The following is a 25803-nucleotide window of genomic DNA, read 5'->3' on the forward strand; positions in this document are numbered from 1 at the left end:
GGATGAACAGACGGATGAAGCTGATCTCTGAACCTGGAAGTATTTTCTGCTCAATCTTCCTAAGTGAAGCACGAGGCGAGGTCGTCTTACGTCTGAAGAATGGTGAACATGGCCTCTTTCCTGAGGGCTGGCGGCTATTTTATCAATCAGTTGTTAAGTCCTAATCACCAAGGGACAAGTTACAAAGGTAAAAGCTTGTTGACAAGGTAAAAATCACTCTGCCTGAGATTATCTTGTGGTGGGTGCCATTTGCCAGACACTTGTCTCCATATCAACTCAGGAATAGAGTTCTATACCAGGAGTAACATGAGACCTCGATATCTTTCTTGGCAATAATTATCTATGTTCCTGTCTGCTAATGAACCTTGGTTTATGCGAACAACATAGGCCATCTTCTGTTAGGCCAAAAACAATCTCGACGACGTGAGAATCTAAATCCATAAACCAGAAGCAAGTCGTGGCGCACTGTGCACGTGCAGCAGCGGTGGAGCCAGGAAGACGCCCGCGCGGGCTGCTGGAGCCGGGTTTCTGAGGAAACGCGCGAGGCGCTGGAGACGGTTTTTGTTCAAAATGTTTGCAGGCGTCTCGAGAGGGACACAGAACCCAAACCGACAACACTATTGAAGAAAATACCGGTGGTGAGCACCGCAGTTGCGACCGAGACACCGTTTAAGAGATTGAGGTAAATGCAGTGCAATAAATTCATCGGCATAAGTCCATTAGCTGCATTTGTGCCAAAAGTGATACGATGGATTGAATGCGTTTTGTTTTGGGGGGAAAAAACGAGTGCATTGTTGTAGGTGACCGCCAATTCCCGCCCAGGGGCACAGCCCTCCAGGCAGCTTCCCTCGCAGGGGCACAGCCCTCCGGGCAGCATCCCTTCCAGGGGCACAGCCCTCCGGGCAGCATCCCTCCCAGGGGCACAGCCCTCCGGGCAGCATCCCTCGCAGGGGCACAGCCCTCCGGGCAGCATCCCTCGCAGGGGCACAGCCCTCCGGGCAGCATCCCTCGCAGGGGCACAGCCCTCCGGGCAGCATCCCTCCCAGGGGCACAGCACTCCAGGCAGCATCCCTCCCAGGGGCACAGCACTCCAGGCAGCATCCCATGCGGGTTGTCTGTTCATGGGCAATAATGGACCACATAAAGTGAGTAGTGCAATAAAATACAAATTAAGACCTGGATGGTGCAGTGGTCTTTCACCTCAATCAGTTCAGATTGATGAGATAAAAATCTCGAGTCCTGTCCATCCAGTGTGCATGTCCTACAGCACAATATGGTTCTTAGCACTGATTGGTAATCTCATTCGAAAAGGTTGGTGACATGGCTACTGACCTATATGCCATGTGTCCTCTTTTGGGTGTGCTTATCTAAGGTTTGGAGGAACCATTTTGTTGGGGCAGAGCAAAGGGAGTTTTATTTTGCACCTTACTGGAAGTGCTCAATGCTCAAAATGGATTTCTGAAATAGGAAGAGTTATTGTTCCCAGCACACACATTCTTCATCTCTTTAATGAAATAATAAAACAAAACTGAACGAACAATCCTCCCTTGGAGAGCAGTGTGAAACAGTGAAAAGATTCATAGAACTGTACAGGCCCTTTGGCCCACGATGTTGTGCCGACCACTTATCCAAGATCAACCTAACCTACATCCCTTCAATTTACTGCTGTCCATGTGCCTGTCCAAGAGTTGTTTAAATGTCCCTAATGACTGACTCCACCACTTCCGCTGGTAGTGCATTCCACGCACCCACCACTCTCTATTTAAAGAACCAACCTCTGACACCTTCCTCCAATCACCTTAGAATTATGTCCCCTCGTGACAGCCATTTCCACCCTGGGAAAAGTCTCTGGCTAACCCCTCTATCCATGCCTCTCATCACAATGTACACTTGTATCAAGTCACTTCTTTTCCTCCTTCTCTCCAGTGAGAGAAGCTCCCTCAACCTTTCTTCATAAGACATGCCTTTCAGTCCGGGCAGCATCCTAGTAAATCTCCTCTGCACACTCTCCAAAGCATCCACATCCTTCCTATAAAGAGGCGACTAGGACTAGACACAATATTCCAAGTGTGGTCTAACCAGGGTTTTATAAAGCTGCAGCAAAACCTCGTGCCTCTCAAACTCAATCCCCCTGTTAATGAAAGCCAATACAACACACGCCTTCTTAACAAGTCTGGGTGGCAACTTTGAGGGATCTATGTATGTGGACCCCAAGCTCCCTCTATTCCTCCACACTTCTAAGAATCCTGCCTTTTACCCTGTATTCAGCATTCAAATTCGACCTTCCAAAATGATTCACTTCACATTTATCTAGGTTGAACTCCATCTGCCACTTCTCAGCCCAGCTTGGCATCCCGCAATGTCCTGTTGTAACCTGCAATAGCACTCGGCACTATCTACAACTCCACCAACCTTCGTGTTATCGCCAACCTTCTAACCCACCTTTCCACTTCCTCATCCAAGTCATTTATAAAAACCACAAAGAGCAGAGATCTCAGATCAGAAGCCTGCAGGACACCACTGGTTACCGACCTCCAGGCGGAATACTTTCCATCCACTACCACTCGCTGTCTTCTTTCAGCCAACCAATTCTGTATCCAGACAGCCAAATTTCCCTGTATCCCATGCCCCTGACTTTCTGAATGAGCCTTCCATGGGGAAACTTATCTAATGCCTTACTGAAATCCATATACACCACATCCACTGCCCGACCTTCATCAATGTGTCTCGTCCCATCCTCAAAGAATTCAACGAGGCTTGTGAGGCATGACCTGCCCCTCACAAAGCCATGCTGACTATCTTTAATCAAACTATGTTTCTCTTAAATAATCATAAATCCTATCTCTCAGAATCCTTTCCAGTATTTTGCTTACCACAGACGTAAGACTGACTGGTCTGTAATTCCTCGGGATTTCCCTTTTTCCTTTGTTGAACAGGGGAATAACACTCGCCTCCCTCCAATCATCAGGTACTACTCCAGTGGAGAATGAGGACACAAAGATCATCGCCAACGGCGCAGCAGTCTCTTCCCTTGGTTCCCGTACTAACCTTGGGTATATCCTATCTGGCCCAGGGGACTTATCTATCCTGATGCTTTTCAAAATTTCCAGCACATCCTCCTTCTTAATATCAACATTCATAGGCTGTTTAGCAGTCTGACAAACTTGTATACTAATTAAACGGGGCTCTATTTAGTTTCACAACCCATGTGACAATGGGAGAATCAACCATATCTACTATGCAGGAGCATCCTGCTGGATGGCCACACAATTTAGAACCAGAGCTGCCTCCACTCATCAGGAATGTTGCACTGGGATTTAAACCCTGGACCTTCTGACCTTGCAAGAATGGGACTACTAAGTCAAAGGCTTACTCTCTCAAATCTGCTGTACTGCTTATCAAATGTTAATAACCCTTTAAACAGGGGAGTCACCATGCATGATCAAGATCTTAAATGATTTTTACAAGCATATGTGAACTAGTTTGTGAACATTTTATTTCATTGCGAGAAAGAGGAAAACCTTTTTGGTTAACAGTAAGTAAATCATTGTTCTGTCTGCTTAATAAATAATTTATTTGCCGCAAACTATTCTAAATACACTATTTCTAAATAAACTATAAATTGTGCATACTTGAGAGTCAATTGTAATGCATCTCAGAAGAATAACAACTCTTTTTTTAATTTAAGCTGCTCCATAAAAGGGATGAAATATAATGGCATCAGAAGACTACCAAGAAGAGGATGCTTTTTGTTTCAATGTAGGAGGCTGGTTCTTTTCAGTTCCAAAGTCAAAACTTTTACAGTTCCGTGACTCAGTGTTATGGCAAGAAGCTTCCAGCCTTGTTCATTCTGAAGATGCCAGACTTTTCATTGACCGAGATGGATATACTTTCCGTCATGTTCACTATTATTTACACACATCAAAGTTGTCTTTTTCCTGCCTCTCAGAAATTAGTTTGTTGTATGAACAAGCAACAGCAATGTGTCTGACATCTTTGCAACAGGTATTGGTCATGGACAGTTTATAGCGCAGCGCATGAGTACAAGGCTGTGACCTAATTTGGCATCTTCTCTGTTTGTTCCCCTATGGTGAATGACTTCTCAATATTTCAAGTGATTTGTGTAAGAGATGATCAAAAGAAAACACTCTTGAAGTAAAAACATAAAAATGGTGAACCCTGACATGTATACACTGTTGACCAAACATCTGACATGTATACACTGTTGACCAAACATCTAATATAGTCATCAACATGGAGAGCATCTAAAATGCAGTGATCATGATATCATTCAAATTTATGTCCACAAATGTGACCCAAAAATTGGACTTTCCTAGAAGCAACGCAAAATATATTTTTAAAAAGTTAATTGGATAGTAATTGGGAGATTTATATTGAAACGTATTCAGCCCTGAATTTTGAGTGATGATTGCTAAAAATACTGATCATTGAAATGGAAAGTTTTAAGAAGTAAATTAGGGGCAGATTTCTGCTGGTTTACTGTCCTTGAGTTTGAAAATTGTTGAGGGGTAATCCGATAATTCTGAACAAATGAAAGTGGATCTGAAAACAATCAAAATCTTATTGATTTCAGAGGCTAGATTGCAGTATTGAAATAATTTCATTTTAAAATATTTTTAATAGGTTCTGCACACTTTTAATTAAAATGGCTAAGATTGTTTTGACATTGATCCTGTCTGGAAATTGTTTGTAAACACATTTTCTTTTTAAAATAAGTTATTTTTGTTTTGCAGCAGACATGCCTGTTGGTTTTGTGCTATGGTCTTAGAGTTTATTGCCTCTTACAGATTCCTAAGACAAATGGTGCACAACACTATTTTCTTTTATAGATGTTTTATAGGTGAAATATGTTTGTGAAAAAATTGCATGTTTAAGATGAGAAGTATGGTTGACATATAAAATAGACTTGATTGAACAAGGAAGCAGATTGTAAAGGCTCACATCTGCCTTTTCTATACTTTTGTTCTCTATCCCCTCTTTCTGTTCGTAACTCATTATGAATAAAAATGGTGAACCCTGACATGTATATCACTGCTAGAGCCAGCATATAACCCCTGCACTGACCCCCTTAGGGCAAATTTCACCCTCTCCAATTTAATAAACCCTGCCATGTCGTTGACCCAGGCCTCCACGCTTGGGGCCTTGCATCCTTCCACTGAAGAAGAATCCTCCGCCGGGCTACCAGGGACGCAAAGGCCAGAACACCGGCCTCTTTCGCCTCCTGCACTCACGGCTCCACTGCAACTCCAAATATTGCGAGTCCCCAGCCTGGATTGACCCTTGATCCTACCACCCTCGATACCGTCCTTGCCGCCCCCTTCCAAAATTCCCCCAGCGCCGGGCATGCCCAGAACATGTGGACATGGTTTGCTGGGCTCCCTGAGCACCTAATACACCTGTCCTCGCTCCCAAAAAACCGGCTCATCCTCGTCCCGGTCATATGAGCCCTATGCAGCACCTTAAGCATAGAACATAGAACACTACAGCGCAGTACGGGCCCTTCGGCCCTCGATGTTGCGCCGACCTGTGAAACCATCTGAAGCCTATCTGACCTACACTATTCCATTTTCATCCATATGTCTATCCAGTGACCACTTAAATGCCCTTAAAGTTGGCGAGTCTACTACTATTGCAGGCAGGGCATTCCACACCCCTACTACTCTCTGAGTAAAGAAACTGCCTCTGACATCTGTCCTATATCTATCACCCCTCAATTTAAAGCTATGTCCCCTCGTGTTGGTCATCACCATCCGAGGAAAAAGACTCTCACTGTCCACCCTATCTAACCCTCTGACTATCTTATATGTCTCTATTAAGTCACCTCTCAGCCTTCTCCTCTCTAACGAAAACAACCTCAATTCCCTGAGCCTTTCCTCGTAAGACCTTCCCTCCATACCAGGCAACATCCTAGTAAATCTCCTCTGAACCCTTTCCAAAGCTTCCACATCCTTCCTATAATGTGGTGACCAGAACTGCACGCAGTACTCCAGGTGCGGCCGCACCAGAGTTATGTACAGCTGCAGCATGCCCTTGTGGTTCCGAAACTCAATCCCCCTGCTTATAAAGGCTAGCACACCATATGCCTTCTTAACAGCCCTATTAACCTGGGTGGCAACTTTCAGGGATTTATGTACCTGGATGCCGAGATCTCTCTGTTCATCTACACTACCAAGAATCTTGCCATTAGCCCAGTACTCTGCATTCCTGTTACTCCTTCCAAAGTGAACCACCTCACACTTTTCCGCATTAAACTCCATCTGCCACCTCTCAGCCCAGCTCTGCAGCTTATCTATGTCCCTCTGTATCTTATAACATCCTTCAGCACTATCCACAACTCCACCGACCTTCGTGTCGTCTGCAAATTTACTAACCCATCCTTCTACACCCTCTTCCAGGTCATTAATAAAAATGACAAACAGCAGTGGCCCCAAAACAGATCCTTGCGGTACACCACTAGTAACTGAACTCCAGGATGAACATTTGCCATCAACCACCACCCTCTGTCTTCTTTCAGCTAGCCAATTACTGATCCAAACCGCTAAATCACCTTCAATTCCATACTTCCTTATTTTCTGCAATAGCCTACCGTGGGGAACCTTATCAAACGCCTTACTGAAATCCATATACACCACATCAACAGCTTTACCCTCATCCACCTGTTTGGTCACCTTCTCAAAAAACTCAATAAGGTTTGTGAGACATGACCTACCCTTCACAAAACCGTGTTGAGTATCGCTAATCAACTTGTTCTTTTCAAGATGATTATAAACTCTATCTCTTATAACCTTTTCCAACATTTTACCCACAACCGAAGTAAGGCTCACAGGTCTATAATTACCAGGGTTGTCTCTACTCCCCTTCTTGAACAAGGGGACAACATTTGCTATCTCCAGTCTTCCGGCACTATTCCTGTCGACAAAGACGACATAAAGATCAAGGACAAAGGCTCTGCAATCTCCTCCCTGGCTTCCCAGAGAATCTGGGAATATGAGGCTAAGCCTCGCACAAGAAGAGGAGGAGTTCACCCTTTCTAGGGCATCCGCCCATGTCCCCTCCTCAATCTCCTCACCCAGCTCCTCCTCCCATTTAACTTTCAGCTCCTCCACCGAGGCCTCGTCTACCTCCTGCATCACCTGGTACACTTCCGAGATCCTCCCCTCTCCAACTCATACCCCCGCGAGCACCCTGTCCTGAACCCCACGCAGCGGCAGCAGAGGGAACCCTGCCGCCTGACCAAGGCCCTTACTTGCATGTACCTAAAGGTGTTCCCCGGGGGGGGGGGGGGGAGCCCAAACTTCCCCTCCAGCTCACCCAGGCTCGCAAACTTCCCGTATATGAACAGGTCCCCCAGCCTCCTGACACCTGCCCTGTGCCAACTCAGGAACCCACCATCAATTCTCCCCGGAACAAACTGGTGGTTTCCCCCGTATCGGGGACCCCATCGAGGCCCCCACCTCCCCCCGTGCCGCCTCCATTGCCCCCAAATCCTGAGGGTAGCTGCCACCACCGGGCTCGTGGTATACCTCGTTGGAGTGAGTGGCAGTGGCGCCATTACCAGCGCTTCCAGGCTCGTGCCCACACAGGATGCCATCTCCATCCTCTTCTATGCTGCCTCCTCCTCGTCCATTACCCACTTACGCACCATCGCTGCATTGGCAGCCCAATAGTACCCACAGAAGTTGGGCAACGCCAGCCCCCCCCATCCCTGTCCCGCTCCAAGAACACCCATCTCACCCTTGGACTCCCGTGTGTCCACACAAACCCCGTAATGCTCCTGTTAACCCGCCTGAAAAAGGCCTTCGGGATAAGGATGGGGAGGCACTGGAACAGGAACAGAAACCTCGGGAGCACCGTCATCTTGACTGACTGCACCCTACCCGCCAAAGACAGCGGCAGCATGTCTCACCTCTTAAACTCATCCTCTGTTTGCTCCACCAGCCTTGTGAGGTTTAGCTTATGCAAGGCCCCCCAGCTCCTGGCCACCTGAACCCCCAAGTACCTGAAGCTCCTCTCCCCTCTTTTCAGTGGGAGCCTCCCAATCCCCCCCTCCTGGTCCCCCGGGTGTACCACAAACAGCTCGCTTTTCCCAAAGTTAAGCTTCTACCCTGAGAAATCCCCAAATTCCCGGAGAATCCCCATCACCACCGGCATTCCCCCCACCGGGTCCGCCACATACAACAATATGTCGTCCGCATAGAGCGACACTCGGTGCTCCTCCCCACCCCGGACCAGCCCCCTCCAATCCCCCGACTCCCTCAAGCCAGGGTTTCAATTGCCAGCGCAAAATGTAGGGGGGACAGGGGACACCCCTGCCTCGTCCCTCGGTATAGTCAAAAATACTCCGACCTCCTCTTATTCGTAGCCACACTCGCCATCGGGGCCTCATACAACAGCCTCGCCCAACTGACAAACCCCTCCCCAAACCTGAACCTTTCCAGCACCTCCCACAAGTACCCCCACTCGACCCTATCAAAGGCTTTCTCTGAATCTAGTGCCACCACTATCTCCACCTCCCCTTCTACCGCCGGCATCATAATAACGTTCAATAGCCTCCGTATATTAGTGTTCAGCTGCCTCCCCTTCACAAGCCCCGTTTGATCCTCGTGGATAACCTGCGGCACACAATCCTCTATCCTCGTTGCTAAGACCTTTGCCAACAACTTGGCGTCCACATTCAGGAGTGAGATCGGCCTGTATGACCCACACTTCAGGGGATCCTTGTCTCGCTTAAGAATCAAGGAGATCAGCGCCCGAGACATCGTCAGGGGCCTCTCAATGCATCCTCGAACCCGCCCCCTCACATCCTCGTCCGCCAGCAGCCCCACCTCCAAGCGCCACAATGGGCGCTGGTCCCTCTCCTCCCCCAGCTCGAGGTCCACCCAATGCAGGGCATGGTCAGAAATGGCTATCGCCGAGTACTCAGCGTCTACTACCCCCGCAATCAGCGCCCTACTCAAAACAAAGAAATCAATCCGGGAGTAGGCCTTGCACATGGGAGAAGTATGAAAATTCCCTGGCCCTCGGCCTCGCGAACCTCCAAGGATCCACCCCTGCTATCTGGTCCATAAACCCCCCCCCCCCCCCAGCACCTTAGCCGCTGCAGGCCTCCTACCCGTCGCTCCTCTTGCAGCTTGCCACTCACCATCACGTACCTCCCACCGCTGTCTGCCACCACACTCGACGCCTCAAACGACACCCTCTTCCCCACCAGGATCGCCACCCCCCCCCCCCGGTATTTTGCATCCAGTCCCGAATGAAACACTTGGCCCACCCACCCCTTCCTCAACCTAACCTGATCCGCCACCTTCAGGTGCGTCTCCTGAAGCATAGCCACGTCCGCCTTCAGCCCCCTCAGGTGCGCGAACACGTGGGACCGTTTGACCGGCCCATTCAGTCCCCTCACATTCCAGGTGATCAGCCGGATCGGAAGGCCACCTGGCCCCCTTCCCCGTCGACTAGCCATCACCCTTCCGTAATCCGCCACATGCCCGCGCCCCCCGCTCAGCCTGTTCCCCACAGCGACAGACCCCCATCCCGACCCCCTCTGCACACTCCAGCTCCTTCTTAGCCATTCCAGCAGCAACCCGGTACCCCCCCCCCCCCCCCCCCCCCCCCAAGCTAGGGCCCCCCCCCCAAGCTGCGTAACTCCGGTCATTGTACTTCCGTAAGTCAGCCGACTTCTGCTGACCCCGGCTGCTCCCGCCACCCCAATTACCCTCCCCAGTGTTACACAACCATTCCCCCAATGCCGACCCCGCCCCCTGCTTCTCCAGCGCGGGAGAGAAGCCCGCGCCCCCAATCCCAAGCCCCCCCCCCCGACCCAAAATGCAGGAAGGCAGGCACATGACCCAACAGGGCCGCGAACCCCACCGCAACCAGTGAAATAATAAAAATCCCAACATGATATGATAAAACACCCAAGTAAACAGATAACAGTCCCGAAAAGCAGAAAAGAACAGGCAAGACAGCAAAAAAAAACAGTCCAATAGAACCAAAAAGGGCGAAAGGATATCAAGGAGGACAAAGCCTCCGGCTGCGTACAACGTTCCCCAGCCCCCAGTCCTCAGTTCAAGTCCAGCTTCTCTGCCTGGACAAAGGTCCAGGCCTCCGGGGAGTCAAACTAAAGTTGGCGGTCTTTATAAGTGACCCACAGGCGTGCCGGCTGTAACAGGCCAAACTTGACCCCCCTCTTGTGGAGCACTGCCTTCGCCTGGTTAAACCCAGCCCTTCTCTTCGCCACCTCCGCACTCCAGTCCTGGTAGATCCTGATCTCCGTATTCTCCCACTTACGACTCCTCTCCCTCTTTGCCCAACGAAGCACACACTCACGGTCGACCAAGCTTTGAAAGTGGACCAGCACCGCCCTGGGCGGCTCGTTCGGCCCGGGCTTCCGCAGCAGCACCCGATGGGCACTCTCCAGCTCCAGGGGTCCCCGGAATGACCCATCAGTGAGTTCAACATCAGGACCACGTAGGCCCCCAAATCCGATCCTTCCAGCCCCTCCGGGAGGCCCAAAATCCGCAGATTCTTCCAGCGGGAGCGGTTCTCCATCTCCTCCATCCTTGCCAACCATTTCTTGTGAAGCGCCTCGTGCGACCGACTCCACCTTCACCGCCAGGCTGAGGAGTTCGTCCTCGTTCTCCGAAGCCTTCTGCTGCAGCTCCCGAATCTCCGCAGTCTGAGTCGCCCCGAGCCTGTCCAGCGATGCCCTTAACGGGTCCAGGATCTCAGCTTTTAGTTCCTGGAAGGAGCGCAGCAGCAGCTCCTGCTGCTCCCTCGCCCTCTGAAGCCACGCTGCCGGTTCCCCGCCTGCTGCCATCTTGTCCTTTTTGCCTCGCACCTTCTTCTGCTGCAAAGTTAATTTTCTGGTCGCTCCACTTCTAGTCCAGCCCATCCGCCGGCCGCCAAGCACAGAGGCTGCGTTCCCACTCGGGGAAAAGTCAAATCAGCGCCGTTGCGGGCCCTTAAAAGAGCCCTTGGTGAGATCTTTTCACCTGGAGTCACATGTAGGCCAGATTAAGTCAGGAGAGCAGATTTCCTTCCCGAAAGGGCATTAGTGAACCGGATGGGTTTTACTGACAATTGACAATGGATTCATGGTCATAATTAGACTTTTTAATTTCAGATATTTTATTGAGTTTAAGTTCCATCACCTACCGTGGTGGGATTCAATAACGTCCCCAGGTCATTATCCTGGGCCTCTGGATTACTGGTCCAGCGACAATACCACAATGCCACTGCCTACCCCTATGGTTTATAAATGTGTGCTCATTATACATTTGTGTTTAGAAGAAAGTGAATTCAAAATTGAAGTATCTGCCAAGGGTGGTTATGGAGTCGTAAATGTGAGGAAATAATTAATTTTAATAATTTACTTGTTTACAGAGAGATGGCTAATGGAATATTGTTTATGTTTAGGAGATTCCCTGCAGTGTAGATAAGTTATGAGGGATTGTGTTTAGTCCTAGCTAAGCAGGTCTGGGGCATTTTAATGGGAGGAGGCTGGAGAAAGCCTTATGATTGGGATACAAAGGATGTAATTAATGGGAAAGCCAGGAAGATTAAATGGAACAACAGTTTAGCCATAGGACTTTAGTCTGACCAGACAGAAGGATTTTCAGATTTTCCTGAAGGGGTCTCTCACCAAAGGTCTACACAGAGACACCAATAATTTTGATTCTTAACTTTATTCATAAATGGGCAGCATGGTGTTCCAGTGGCTAGCCCTGCTGCCTCACGGCACCGAGGTCCCAGGTTCGATCCCAGCTCTGGGAGACTGTCCGTGTGGAGTTTGCACATTCTCCCCGTGTTTGCATGAGTTTCGCCCCCACAACCCAAAAATGTGCAGGGTAGGTGAATTGGCCACGCTAAATTGCCCCTTAATTGGATAAAATTGAATTGGGTATTCTAAATTTATAAAACAAAAACTCTATTCATAAGTAGGCTGGCACAGTGGTTAGCACTGCTGCACACGGCGCTGAGGACCTGTGTTCGATCCCAGCCCTGGGTCACTATCTATGTGAAGTTTGCAAATTCTCCCCATGTCTGTGTGGTGTCTCTCCCACAACCCATAGATGTGCAGGTTAAGGTTATGTGGATTGGCCACACTAAATTGCCCCTTAATTGGGAAACAAAATAATTGGGTACTCTAATTTTTTTTAAAAATTGAAGTACCTGCTATGAAAATCTAAGCTTTTATTCAGCTATCTAGGTGTAGCTTTACTGTTGGCTAAATAAGCAAGCTTATTTTATAATTGTTTGATAACACAGACTGGAGTATTGCTTGAAATGTAGCTGCAAGAGCGGCATGGTCGCACAGTGGTTAGCACTGCTGCCTATGGAGCTAAGGACCCGGGTTCGAATCCGGCCCTGGGTCACTGTCCGTGTGGAGTTTCCACATTCTCCCCGTGTCAATAGCCCCACAACCCAAAAGATCCCACAACCTAAAAGATGTGCAGGTTAGGTCAATTGGCCATGCTAAAAATGGCCCCGTGATTGGAAAAAATAATTGAGTACATTTTTTTTTAAAAAGAAAGAAAATTAGATGTGTGTCAAAGCTGTCTTGCACTCATCAGGACACTTTGCATAAATACCAGTATAAGGGGAAAACGACAATTTATACTGCATGAGTAAAAAATGTTGATTTGGACTCTGATTGGTACACATGTTGCCCTAGAGAATGCACTAGTTGATAGTAACTGACAGATAAGTACCAAGCATTGTTTAAAATTTAAACCAGGCAGCTTGACTGCCAAGCATTGTTTTTGACCAATCGGGGTCAAGCTACCAGATATCAAAACATAAGTACATGCTTCCTGCTACATATGTCTTTACCCAATGCTTTTGAGTGCTACTGCACCACATTAGTAGCAAATTTCAACAAATTGTATCAATTGAATTTTATTAATGAAATTTGAGATAAACATTCATGCAAACTTTACGAGTTAGTGGTAAGTTAAATGTTGTTTAGTGCTGAGACATTTTATTCAATTTAACAGTCCCTTAAGTAATTTTAAAAAGTAAAATTGATTACCTCCTGAAGAGAGATGAGCTGGTGCTGATGTGACGTGGGCGGCACGGTAGCACAGTCGATGGCACTGCTGCCTCACAGCACCAGGGACCTCGGTTCAAATGCAGCCTTGGGTGACTGTCTTTATGGAGTTTGTACGTTCCTCCTGTGTCTGCTTGGGTTTCCTCCTGGTGCTTCGCTTTCTTCCTGCAGTCCAAACATGTGTAGGTCAGGTAGATTGGCCATTCCAAATTGTCCCTCAGCATCCAAAAGGGTTAGGGGTGTTATGGGGATAGCATGGAGGCGTGGGCCTTTCAGAAGATCGGTGCAGACTCAATGGGCGACATGGCCTCCTTCTGTACTGTAGGGATTCTATGTCACAAGAGATATTGCACACTCAAATACTGATTCAGATTAATAAGATTTGAAAATAACAAAATATGAGGCAGAATGTTACTAGAATTCGGCAAAGTGTCAGGCTCAGGTGGAAAACTGGCAGTTGCACAGACCAGTTTTCTCATGAAATCTTTAGCTTCTTTGCCAAAAGATTGAGAAGGCGTGGTTTATGCCTTCAATCGGCAAAGGTCTCAGAGCTGGGAACTGGCTCCATAGCGATAGGGGCATCATCTTAAAGGTGCCCTGATCAGCGCTGTAGCCTAACAGCTTCCCCCCACACATCAAGGCCTCCCCCTGGTGGGGTTCCCACTAGCTTTTGTCTCGGCAGAGTTTTTAAAAAACTTTAGAGTACCCAATTCATTTTTTCCAATTAAGGGGCAATTTAGCATGGCCAGTCCACCTACTCTGCACATCTTTCGGGTGTGGGGGCAAAAGCCACGCAAACACGGGGCGAATATGCAAATTCCACATGGACAGTGACCCAGAGCTGGGCTTGAACCGGGGCCTCGACGCCGTGAGGCAGCAGCGCTAACCACTGTGCCACTGTGCTGCCATAGTCTTGGCACTGTTGGCAGTGCCCCATGTCACGCAACCCTGCCAGATGGTATATTTAACTCTGCAGCCCCAACCCCCCACTCCTGGCCAAACTTGTTGTAAACCTCGCCGATACGGTGCCACATCAGTGAGGTGTGACTATTTAGTGAGGGGAGGTCATTTGGCAGGGGTGCTGCTAATATTGAAATGTTTTTAAATTTATTAAAATGACGTTCCCTCCTTTTGTGAGCGTGAATCTAATGATGTTACTGGCAAGAGGCAGGGAAAATTTGGAACCATGATCTCTTTGTCGAGAACCATGTTCTGCCCATGCTGCCAATTCCATTGATGGCGAGTCCGGGCTCAAGATTGGAGCCAGCATTTCTTTTTTTTATATAAATATTTTTTATTTGGTTTTTGAACAAAGTATATTTACCATTATGTACACTGGATAAGAGACAATACACATACATATGTAGAAGAGAAGGGCACACCCAAACATACCAAAGAAAAGAAAATAGTAAATAATAAAAAAAATACAATAAAAAAAGTAAAATAGAATAACTGGTAGGGTATTGTGCACCAGCTCAACAGCAGTAACTCTACACTTGGCAAAATTATTTACAACACATAAGTGGCCGACTGTTGGTGGGGGGGGACTGGGGAGGTAAATACACATTTGGGTGCCGGAGAAACAATTACAGTGGGAAATGCTTGAATGGTGTTGACGCTTGCTTCTCCTGGACGGATCCCGCTGCCGCCTCGCGCTCACCTCCGCATCTGCCGTTCCTCCTGTCTTTCGTCTTTTTTCTCCTCATTCCCTGCTCCTGGAGATGCCATGTTTGTTATTGTATCCCGTGCCTTCCTTCCGACTCTCATTTCCCTGCCTCCCCCTCACCTCCCTGGTTTTCCTCTCTTATTCCCTGTCTCTTCCTTCTCCTGTGATTCGCCTTTCTTTCCTCTTTGGTTTAGGCCCCCCCCCCCCCCCCCCCCCCCCCCCCCCTCCTGGTCTATCTCTCCCTTTCATGCTTTGGCAACTTTTCCCTGATTCTTGGCTACCTTGCTATTCTTCCGCTTGTTTGTTGGCCACAAACAGGTCCTAGAACAATTGAGTGAATGGCTCCCACATTCTTTGGAAGCCGTCGTCTGACCCTCTATGATTAGTACAGTGTTTATATTATTTGTTTTAAAGCTCACGATCTAATTTGCCTTTATAAACACTTTCTCACCCTGCACTGTGATCTTTATTTTATGCATATATAATCCCAGGGCAGCCCCGGGCATGATATTTTGATTTAGTTGGTTAAGTTTCCTTTGTCGTTTTTCAGTTACAGTGCCCCACCAGGGTCTGTCGCTCATTTAACTTTTGTTTAATTTATTGATATTTTTTGTTCTATTTAAGAGTGTAAGCCCCTCTGTCCCTTCACCTCCTTTTGAATTGCACACCGTTTTATATTTCCTTATTATTTTATGTATCATTTCATAATTCTCTGCACTAAATTTCATCCATCACATGTTCATCCATTCCTCTCGCCTCTGTGTTCAATTAAAGTCTTGTCACTATTCTCCTTACTGTTCGCAGAACTTTCAAGTTTTGTGCCATCTGTAAGTTTTGTGCCCTGTACACCAAGTCAAAATTCTTCTTTCTTCATTCAAGTGATGCGGGCTTCGCTGGCTTAATCAGCATTTATTGCCCAACCCTAATGTTCTGAGAGAAGGTGGTGATGGTGAGTTGCCTTGTTGAATCGCCACGGTGCATGTGATATAGGTATACCCATATCCTGTTAGGGAGAGAGTTCCAGGTTTTTGACCTAGTGACGGTAAAAGAACAGCAATATAGTTCCAAGTCAGGATGGTGAGTGCCTTTGAGGAAAGGTCCAAGTGTTGGAGTTCCCATGTATCTGCTGCTCTTGTCCTTCTAGGTGGTAGTGGTCATGGGCTTACGAGATGCTGTCTACGGACCTTTAGTAAGTTCTTGCAATGCATCTTGTAGATGGTACACACGGCTGCTACTGTGTCTTAGTGGTGGAGAGAGTGAACGTTTGTGGAAGGGATGCCAATGTGGGTTGCTTTTTCTCCGGTTGGTGTCAAGCTTCTTGGTATGTTGTTGGAGCTGTACTCATCCAGACAAGGGGAGAGTATTCCATCATGCTCCTGACTTGTGCCTTGTAGATTGTGGACAGGCTTGGGGAGTAAGAAAATGAGTTACTCGCTGTAGGATTCCTATCCTCACACCCTCTCTTGTAGCCACCGTATTTATATAGCTAGTCCAGTTCACTTTCTGGTCAATGGGAACCCCCAGGATGTTGATAGTGGACGATTCAGCTATGGTAATGCCACTGAATGTCAAGAGCAAGAGTTAGATTTTTGCATGTTGGAGACGGTCAATGCCTGTTGCTTGTGTGGTGTGAATGTTACTTGCCATTTGTCAACCCAAACCTGTATATTGTACTGGATCTTGCTGCATTTGGATATGAGCTGCTTTAGTATTTGAGGAGTCGCGAATGGTGCTGAACATTTTGCAATTTTTAGCAAACATCCTGACTTCTGACCTTGCGGTGGAAGGAAAGTAATTTAAGCAATTGAAGATGGTTGGGCCTAGGACACTCCCTGAGGAACACATGTAATGATGTCCAGGAACAGAGATGAGTGACCGCCAACAACTATAACCATTTTCCTTTGTGCTCGGTAAAACTTCAACCAGTAGGGAATTTTCCCCAGAATTTCCAGTTTTGCTCAGGCTCCTTGATGCCACACTTGGTCAAATGTGGCCTTGATAGCTGATCTCACCTCTTCAGCTCAGACCTTTTGTCCATGTTTGAACAAAGGCTGTATCAGGTCAGGAACTGAATGGCCATGGCGGAATCCAACGAGTAGCTTTGATAGGCCCCTGTACAGACCCCTTGGGAACCCCAGTGTACATCGTCCTTCAGTCTGAAAACCAGCTGTTCCTGTTAGGCAGCCAATTTTGTATCCGTACTGCCTCTGCCCCTTTTAATTCCATGAACTTTAGCTTTGTTGCCGTCGATTATGTGGCACTTTATCAAACATCTTTTGGAAGTCCATGTACACCACATGAACTGAAGTACCCTTACCGCATTTATTATTATCTAATAAAATTTACAAAGTGTTTAGGCTATGGTTTTTAGTTTTCTCATTTTAAATTTCCAACTATGTCAGTTACAGGAGATTGAGTACAGTTTTATATTTATTGATGACAATAATATATGTTATAGATTGGCACCAGCATGTATGCAAAGTTACCCTGGATGTTGTGCTTAATGGAGAAGAGACATTTTACAGAGTAAAACTCAAATGCTGAGCTGCATGATGATATTGAAGCACCATGCAATAATAGGGCATGGCTTTCTGTCTTTGATTCTGATTTATCAAGTTTCCAATCTTGTCTGTTTTCGGGCTTGTGCTAAAGATGTTGCTAACTGGATCGCTTTGAGCTGCTTGCATTGTTTTTACTGATTATAGGAGTGACAGATCTGAGAGCAGATTATTTGCTTGTCTTCTCGGCTCTGGAACGGTATGATGGTATGAATGAAAATGTGAGGAAGGGTAAACGGTACTGTTAAATTCAAAGAGATTATTGGTAAAACTATTTTGTTAAATTCTGTGGGAATATATGTTGTGACTAACAACTTCTATAAGAATCACTGATTCAAACTATTTTAATAGGCTTTGGATAACATGAAAGAAAGTAAGCATCATTTGCGCATACGACCTGAAGATGTACCAGTCACTAAAAGGGCAAGCAGGAATTATTGGAGAACAAGATGTAACAGTAAACCTTCAGAGTTCCAAATTAAAAGTCCAGCATTCACAGGTATTAAAGCCTTCATAAAGATACATATTTCTAGAAATTTTTATTGTCGTCAATAACACAGCAGCTGATTAAACAGCAAAATAGGTGGTTTATTTCAAGTGCTAGTAAAGAAAGATCTTGTATTTATGTCAATTAACTTGGAGTACTTCAGATAAATTACTTTGAAATGCAGTCATTTTTTTTCTAACAACATAAGAAATAGGCTGTATGGACAATCCAGCTCCTTTCGAGCCTGCTCTGCCATGCAGGACAATCATGGTTGACCTTCGGCTTCAATTGCACCTTGCTGCCTGCTTTCCATATTCCTTGATTCACTCAGGAAAAAAAAAATGTCTATTTCAGCATTAATAATATTCAAGAATGGAGCATCCGCAGCCTTGTATGGTAGAGAATTAAAAAGATTAACAACCATTTGAGTAAAGAAATTTCTCCTCATCAGTCCTAAATGATCAGCAGCTATTTTTTAAAGGTCTTTTCTGGGTTTTTTTTTCAATGTCCTGTTTTTTAAAAAACTTAAAGCAACAAGCTTCTGGTTTTTTCCCCCCCAAATCTTAACAGCTGCATTTCTTTTTTTATATGTTGTTGATGTACTCTGTAGTTTTTTTTTAGTCTGAAGGTTTATTTTTATGCTAAACTCTGCAGCTTCCTATACTTAACTCTCCCAGCCTTTTTTTGCCATGTAGATCGAATTCAACATGTGGTTTGCAGTTGAAAAAAAGTTTCCTTACTTTAGTTTCATTTTTTGAGAGGCCATACCGCAAAGGACTATTGCCCTTGCCATCAGTTTGTTTTTAGTACTGGTATCTTTCAAGATCAATCAATATACATGTAGGAACAGGAGGTGATTAAAGTTGCAACTGTCCTTTATTACTTAGCAGTTGAACTAACAAAAAACATTCATCCTGGGATCCCATAATGCATTGGCTTGAAAAGTACAGCAAGCCAGACAAGACATACCATACATAACAGATACCATCTGAATAATGTAAGTGAATTGGAATATCTGTGAGCTGTAGAATGTATCTTATTACTAATTTGTGCATAAGGACAAGGCCGCAATCACAACCATGTTACCCTCTCTGTTATCATAGTAAATAAAGTCACTTCTGTCATGATATGCAAGCACACACATAATGATATACAGACAAGCAGCTAATGGACACAACAGGACATGACCAATAAGCAGGCAGGACACTCAGGGGTGGAAACTGATATAAAAGACACGAGGCACTCACTCCGCCTCTTACCACTGATTAGCATCTAGAGCAGGGGTGGGAAAACTTTTCCGTGCAAGGGCCACATTCAGAAATTCACAATTTTACAGGGTCGCATAGTATATTAAGTAAAATAATTAATATTTAAAATAGCCAAAATAAAAGGTTTTTAAAGAAAAAAAAAGCAATTAATTTTTATTAATTAATATTTTAAAGTAGAAACTTTACATGAAACACATTAGCGTGCGGCATATACCTCAGCGCTTCCCCCGGCGGCATCCTGCCTTTAGCCCTCTTTTTCTCTACTTTTCAAAAATGGCGCTTCGCCCGGTTATGATTCTGGGCGCCTCATATAGAACATAGAACAGTACAGCACAGAACAGGCCCTTTGGCCCTCGATGTTGTGCCGAGCAATGATCACCCTACTCAAGTCAACGTATCCACCCTATACCAGTAACCCAACAGCCCCCCCCCCATTAACTTTATTTTTTTTATTTTTTTATTTATTTATATATTTTTTTAATGACTTGATCTTGGTGGGCCGCATAAAGACCTTTGGCGGGCCGTAGTTTGCCCACCCCTGATCTAGAGAGTCAGTCAAGGGTGTTGTTACAATCTCACACCTCCATCACGTGGCTAAGAGCTAGTCTGGTTCAGTCAGACAGAGTAACCATACTTAAGTTAGCAGAGAGTCAAACTCACGGAGAACTGTGCTATTAGTTCAATAAACCTGATTGAACTAACTTCAAGGTCTGGAGTATCTTTCTGATCTAAGCTGTGTCCAGTTGCAGCCGATGTTAGACCAGTGTGCCTAACATGACAACTTCCAGTAGCCATTCTACTAACTAAACTATAAAATATTGCAGCAAGTCAGATTGTTACCGTATCAACTTTCTGTTTTGCTGGCAGAGCCTTCATTCAGCAATTCAGTCTGCTTGGAATGATCTTGCTAGATTTACAAGAAGTAACAAATTAATAGCTAAATCAACAAATTCAGCACATCAAGGGGCAATCCTGGGACCATGGTAGCCTCTTTGGCTCCGTACCTCAAGCCTGTTGTACATTCAACCATTAAGCCCCCAGGGAAGCTGCTGATGAAGTTTGTAAATACTTTCGAATGTGGTAAGTACCAACAGGAAATACATTTTTGTTTCAAGAGAACTAAAACCATCTTTTGCTTTGTTTTAGGATTGCCCGATAAAGCTCCATTAGGCCTGATAGACACACCACTGTTGGATACGGAAGAAGAGGTGCACTGGTATTTTCTTCCTTTAGACCTAGTGAAGAAATATCCTACTTTGATCAATGATGATAATCTCCTGTGGCTATGTGAAGGAGTTGTCCTCATAGAAATTGGATGGAGTAATTTCCGATATATAGGTAGTTTTAATGATCATACTGATATTGCATTATAAACAAAAACCTATTTTAAATATTCTCTTTTACCTCATATTTGCTGTTACTGAAATTCTATGTTAATTGAGCAATAACATGGCATCTGCATCCATTATTCTGTGGGGCTATTCTATTAATTTCTTGCCTTCCTTGAGGCATATTGATTTTACATGTTCTGCATCTATAAGGATTTCAGCAGCCGGTGGGCAGTGAGGTTGAAGTGGATGATCTCTGGAAGGTGATAATATGGATGTAGAAGCTTGATTCTGGGTCAGACAAGATCGTAATGAGTGTAGTGCAACCGGAGACGGTGACCAGGGAAAGTAATGTAGTTGGGTCTGAGGGTACAAAGTTTCTGATAGGGGCCAAAAACAATTTCTTTAGTTTTCCTAGTGGAAAGAATGTAGATTATTCAAGATTGGATATTGGGCAAGAAGTCTGATGGTGGAGGTGGCGTTGGCATGTCTGTGTAAGCTGACCTCATTTTTGTGGACGAGGTTGTGTGAGGTGTGAAAAATAGGATCCCGTATGTATCCTTGGGAAACTCTTTGGGAAACTTTTTGGGTGATTTTCATGGGGGTCAGAAGAAAAGCCATTGGGTAGAGATGTTTGACTACAATTGGGTAGACAAGTATAACCAAGTGAGTGCAACCTAAGGAGCTGGACTGCAGGACAACATTAGACAAGGATGGATGTGGCCAGTCATGTCAGAGGCTGCAGAGATTTTAAACAAAGGATAAAATGCAACAGGTACATTCTCAATGTTATTTGTTTCTTTGGTTGGGAATCAAAACCCATAAGGATTCAAATTAAGTTGTGGGCTCAGATCTTGGAGATTGCAACCTTTTGGAGGCCTGGATTCTTAATTCCAATGTGACTGCACAGGATAGGCTCAATAGATGAACTAACCTATTCTTGCCCCTCATTTTATATGAAAATTCCTGATTGCACTCCTTGTATGATCCATCCCAAGTGATGTGAGGATGCGCATTCATTGCTGACATCGGTTCTTTTGTTCCTGGCTAGAATTAATGCTCACCATTTACATTACAAAATCTATGACCAACCTGCTATTTTAAATTTTTTACATGAAAAGTGCTGTGAGCATTCAAGTTGCATAATAAAATGTGTATGGAAAGCTGTTTGATCTGTGTTAATGGCAAATGAATCAGAACCGAGTTAGAATTATAAACTTGTTTTAAAATTTATATTTTTAGCAAATTTCCTTCAGACGGGGAAACTTCTTGTACCTGACAAATTTTCAGAAATAGATATTCTTGTGACTGAGATGGAAATACTTCAAATTCCAGAGCTCATCAAAGCTGTGAAATCATATAGAATGGATATAGGTGAGTCAAAAGGGTAAATCTGTAGCCAAAGAATCTTTAAATAATAAAATCTATAGAAAAGAAACATGTTGAACATATCTGAACAAACAATTTAGGAGCCATTGGGTTACCCAGATACGCATTTTTATAAATGGGGAAATTTGGAATAACTTTGTGATATTCATGTAAAATTTAGAGATTATTTCCATTGCCAGCTGCTGACCATTTAACAGTAAAAACACCGGGTTAATTGTGTACATTTGTTTTTTGATTGGTTTAAAAATGTTAATGGAACTGAATCATAATAATACTCTTTGAGATGTTATTAAACCCATTGAGATAGCCACCGTAAAGTCAGTTTTGATCAGAGTGAAAAACATAAACATAAGAAATAACAACACATATGAAAAGAGTAGGCTTCAACAATCTGATGTTGGTGCTGCAGCGATTGAGCAGTGATGTTATATTCTCTATTGCACTAATTTTAAAGAACAAAATCACATTAGTTGATTGGTTCAGATTAAATTTTTGTCAACCAAAATATCTTTCTCATTGTTTCAAACCTAGTATTTATTTTAGCCAAGGTTATTTTATTTTAAACTCGCATTTCAAGGGATAATACTAATTTAGTAAATAAAATCCTGTACAGTATCGAAGCTGCCATTAGTGTTCATTTTAAAAAGCTTGCATTTATATTGTGCCTTTCACAATCTCAGGAATTCCCAAAGCACTTCATAGCTAACGAAGCACTTTTGGAGCATAATTACTGTTGTAATGTAAGAAACATTGCCTTGTAATGGTTGCTATGAATTTTGAGAATTGGGACAGGCAAGGGTTAAAAAATAAGTTCGTAGAGTAAATTTTGATCTGGCTAAATGGGGATGAAATCTGGGTGTCAGTCTATAATGGCAATTTTGTGCTTGGGTGGAAAGTTGAAAATCTACCAGTTGTGGCTTCTTGTCGTCACTATTTATATGAATTAATTTTCCTCTCTCTTTATTATAGGTGGTGTTTCCAAAGATATGTGCCTCCCTGTTAGTTCTATACATCATTCTGAAGGGGGTTGTAACTCTGTATGTGAAATGGTAGATAAACCGTTATATGTCCTTGTTCTGGAATTGTTAGTGAAATACCCAGATTCAGCACTAGGACAGCTTTCCATTGAGAGCAGCCTTGATGGGATGAAGCTATATATCTTTGGCAATGGAGTTCTTTTTAAACATGTCAGGTGCTTATACGAGATTTACTCTTTATTGAATTTAATTCTATTTCCTACATGTAAGTGTATTTGCACAATATTAATTCCATACCAAAGTTGTTTTTATAAAATTAGACGTTTTTCATCATTTAATCTTTAATTCACTGTTATAATAGATCAAATAGTTTATGATATATTCATTAAGTACATGTAAAAATATGCTTTTCTTCCAGTAGTTATGAACCGCCCTGAACACGCTGCAAAAAAAAATCCTTGATTTTCTCAATGCTAAGATTAACTCTGTTCAGTCTAATTTGGAATTAATAAAACTTTAGTTTCAGGTAGGAGAGGATATTTGATTCATCTGGAAGCAAGGCCTAGACAACATTCAGGCTGAGACTGATAAGTGACAAATAACGTTCATTGCACTGAAGTGCCAAGCAATGGTCATCTCTAAGAAGATAGAATCTAGCTATCTCCCCTTGATGTACTACATCAAGGTGCTACCTTCGCTGAGTCCCCCACCATCAACATCCTGGGGTGACCATTGATCAGAAACCTAGCAGGACTAGCTATGTAAAGATTGGGAATTCTGAAGTGTGTAACCTATCACCTGACTCTTAAAAGATGCAAGTTAGAAATGTGATGGAATACTGTCCACTTGTCTGGAGGAGTGCCACTTCAAAAATGCTCATGAAGTTCGGCACCATGCAGGCTAATGCAGCTTATTTGATTGGCACCACCTTAAATATTCTCTCCCTCCACTGTTGGCACACTGGCAGCAGTGTGTATCATCTACAAAATGCACTGTAACAACTCACAAAGCTCCTTTAATAGCATTTTCCAAAGTGCCTACCACCTAGAACAGGAGTTGGCAAACTATAGCTTGCGTGCGATATCAAGTTCGCAGAACCATCTGATCTAGTAATCAGAGGACAGAGATTCAAGGTAATTGGCAAAAGAGACAAAGGGTAGGAGAGTTGGGCAACATGGGAGCACAGTGGTTAGCACTGTTGCTTCACAGCTCCAGTGTCCCAGGTTCGATTCCCAACTTGGGTCACTGTGCGGAGTCTGCACGTGCTCCCTGTGTCTGTGTGGGTTTCCTCCAGGTACTCCGGTTTCCTCCCACATGTCCTGAAAGACGTGCTGATAGGTAATTTGGACATTCTGGATTCTCCCTCAGCGTACCTGAACAGGCACCGGAATGTGGCAACGAGGGGGATTTTTACAGTAACTTCATTGCAGTGTAAGCCTACTCGTGACAATAAAGATTATTCTAAGATTATTATAGATTTGTAGACCCAGCAGAAACTTGATCTACAGTTTTGCGAGTGGTTAAGGGATTGAAACAGGAGAATGAATACTGTAATACCTGCAGTGCGTCCCAAGATATGCAATCTTGGTGGCCTCTCAACAAGCCCTTCCATCTTGCTGGATGGATTCTAGAAAACTGTGCATTTTAAACACTGGCAACACTTTCAAGGGTGGGTGGTAAAATAAATTCTGTGACATCTCAGTTGACGACATTCATGCCTCTGATTCGGATGATTCTTGCTTCAACTCCCTCAACTGGGTCTTGAGCACAAACATCAAGGCTAATGCTCCAATACACTACTGAGGGTATGCCACACTCCTGGAAATGCTATCTTTCAGATGAGATGTAGATTTAAATACTCAATTCAGCCAAAATGGCAAATGCTATTTTGGCTCTTGTATATGGGCCGGATATTCATCATTTTCAGGCTTTTAACCTTGCTGAAATTCACTGTCCCCAAATACCCTGTTATGAAAAATGCTGGAGATGAGTTTCCTTTTAACTGCTTATCAACATTGTGTTGCAAGCATGCTGGATGGCTAGAGAATGTAAGATCATGACCTATCATAACATAACATAACATTTTATAACAATAAGCCACCATAATCAAGGACCACCATTACACGTGGAAACACCACCCACCAGGTACGCGGCACATACTCGTGCGACTCGACCAATGTAGTCTACCTCATACGCTGCAGGAAAGGATGCCCCGAAGCGTGGTACATGGCGAGACCATGCAGACACTGCGACAACGAATGAACGGGCACCGTGCGACAATCACCAGGCAGGAATGTTCCCTTCCAGTCGGGGAACACTTCAGCAGTCAAGGGCATTCAGCCTCGGATCGCCGGGTAAGCGTTCTTCAAGGCAGCCTTCAGGACACACGACAACGCAGAATTGCCGAGCAAAAACTTATAGCTAAGTTCCGCACGCATGAGTGCGGCCTCAACCGGGATCTTGGATTCATGTCGCATTACATCCACTCCCCACCATCTGGCCTGGACTTGCAAAATTCCACCAACTGTTCTGGCTTGAGACAACTCACACCTCTTTAACCTGTGATTATCCCTCTCTCTGGATCTGTAATGATTTGATTACCTGCAAATTCTCGCATTCCAAGCATTGTCTGGCATCGCTGACTTTGTCTATATAAATGCTTCTGGATCATACCTCTCCATTCACCTGAAGAAGGAGCTGCGCTCCGAAAGCTCGTGTTTGAAACAAACCTGTTGGACTTTAACCAGGTGTTGTAAGACTTCTTACAAGGAAAAATAAAATCTCGGAAAGGATATAGCATATAAGAATAAGGTAATTTTAAAAATGTGTTGGCTCTGGTGAGACCATGGGCAGGATTCTCTGATCCCGGGGATAAGTGTTGACGCCGTCGTAAGCGCCAGAGCGGTTTACGACGGCGTCATCTGGCCCCTAGGATCCGCGATCCTGTGCCACTAGGGGGCCAACACTACACTGGAGAGCCTCACGCTGCTCCAGCTGCCGATATGGGCGTCAGCACAGGTGGTGTGGGTTTGCGCATGCGTACCACAGCCGGCGTGAG

The 25803-nt window shown here is 44.9% G+C and overlaps 1 protein-coding gene across 5 annotated transcripts in view; it reads left to right on the plus strand.

The window, feature by feature from the left end:
* The first annotated feature begins 265 nt into the window (after window positions 1-265).
* The window catches only part of LOC119971382 (BTB/POZ domain-containing protein KCTD19-like), a 179175-nt gene continuing 153637 nt past the window's right edge, over window positions 266-25803 (plus strand). For 4 of the 5 annotated variants that reach the window (XM_038806837.1, XM_038806838.1, XM_038806839.1 and 1 more), the window contains exons 1-6: window positions 266-682; window positions 3689-4005; window positions 17648-17795; window positions 20198-20389; window positions 21622-21753; window positions 22738-22960. In XM_038806837.1, coding sequence (XP_038662765.1) covers window positions 3715-4005; window positions 17648-17795; window positions 20198-20389; window positions 21622-21753; window positions 22738-22960 — 986 coding nt within the window. In that variant the 5' untranslated portion in view covers window positions 266-682; window positions 3689-3714. The remainder of the gene's footprint in view (window positions 683-3688; window positions 4006-17647; window positions 17796-20197; window positions 20390-21621; window positions 21754-22737; window positions 22961-25803) is intronic. The other variant, XM_038806841.1, reaches the window with a different exon arrangement.

The sequence above is a fragment of the Scyliorhinus canicula genome, chromosome 9, assembly GCF_902713615.1.
Source record: "Scyliorhinus canicula chromosome 9, sScyCan1.1, whole genome shotgun sequence".
Lineage (NCBI taxonomy): Eukaryota > Metazoa > Chordata > Chondrichthyes > Carcharhiniformes > Scyliorhinidae > Scyliorhinus > Scyliorhinus canicula.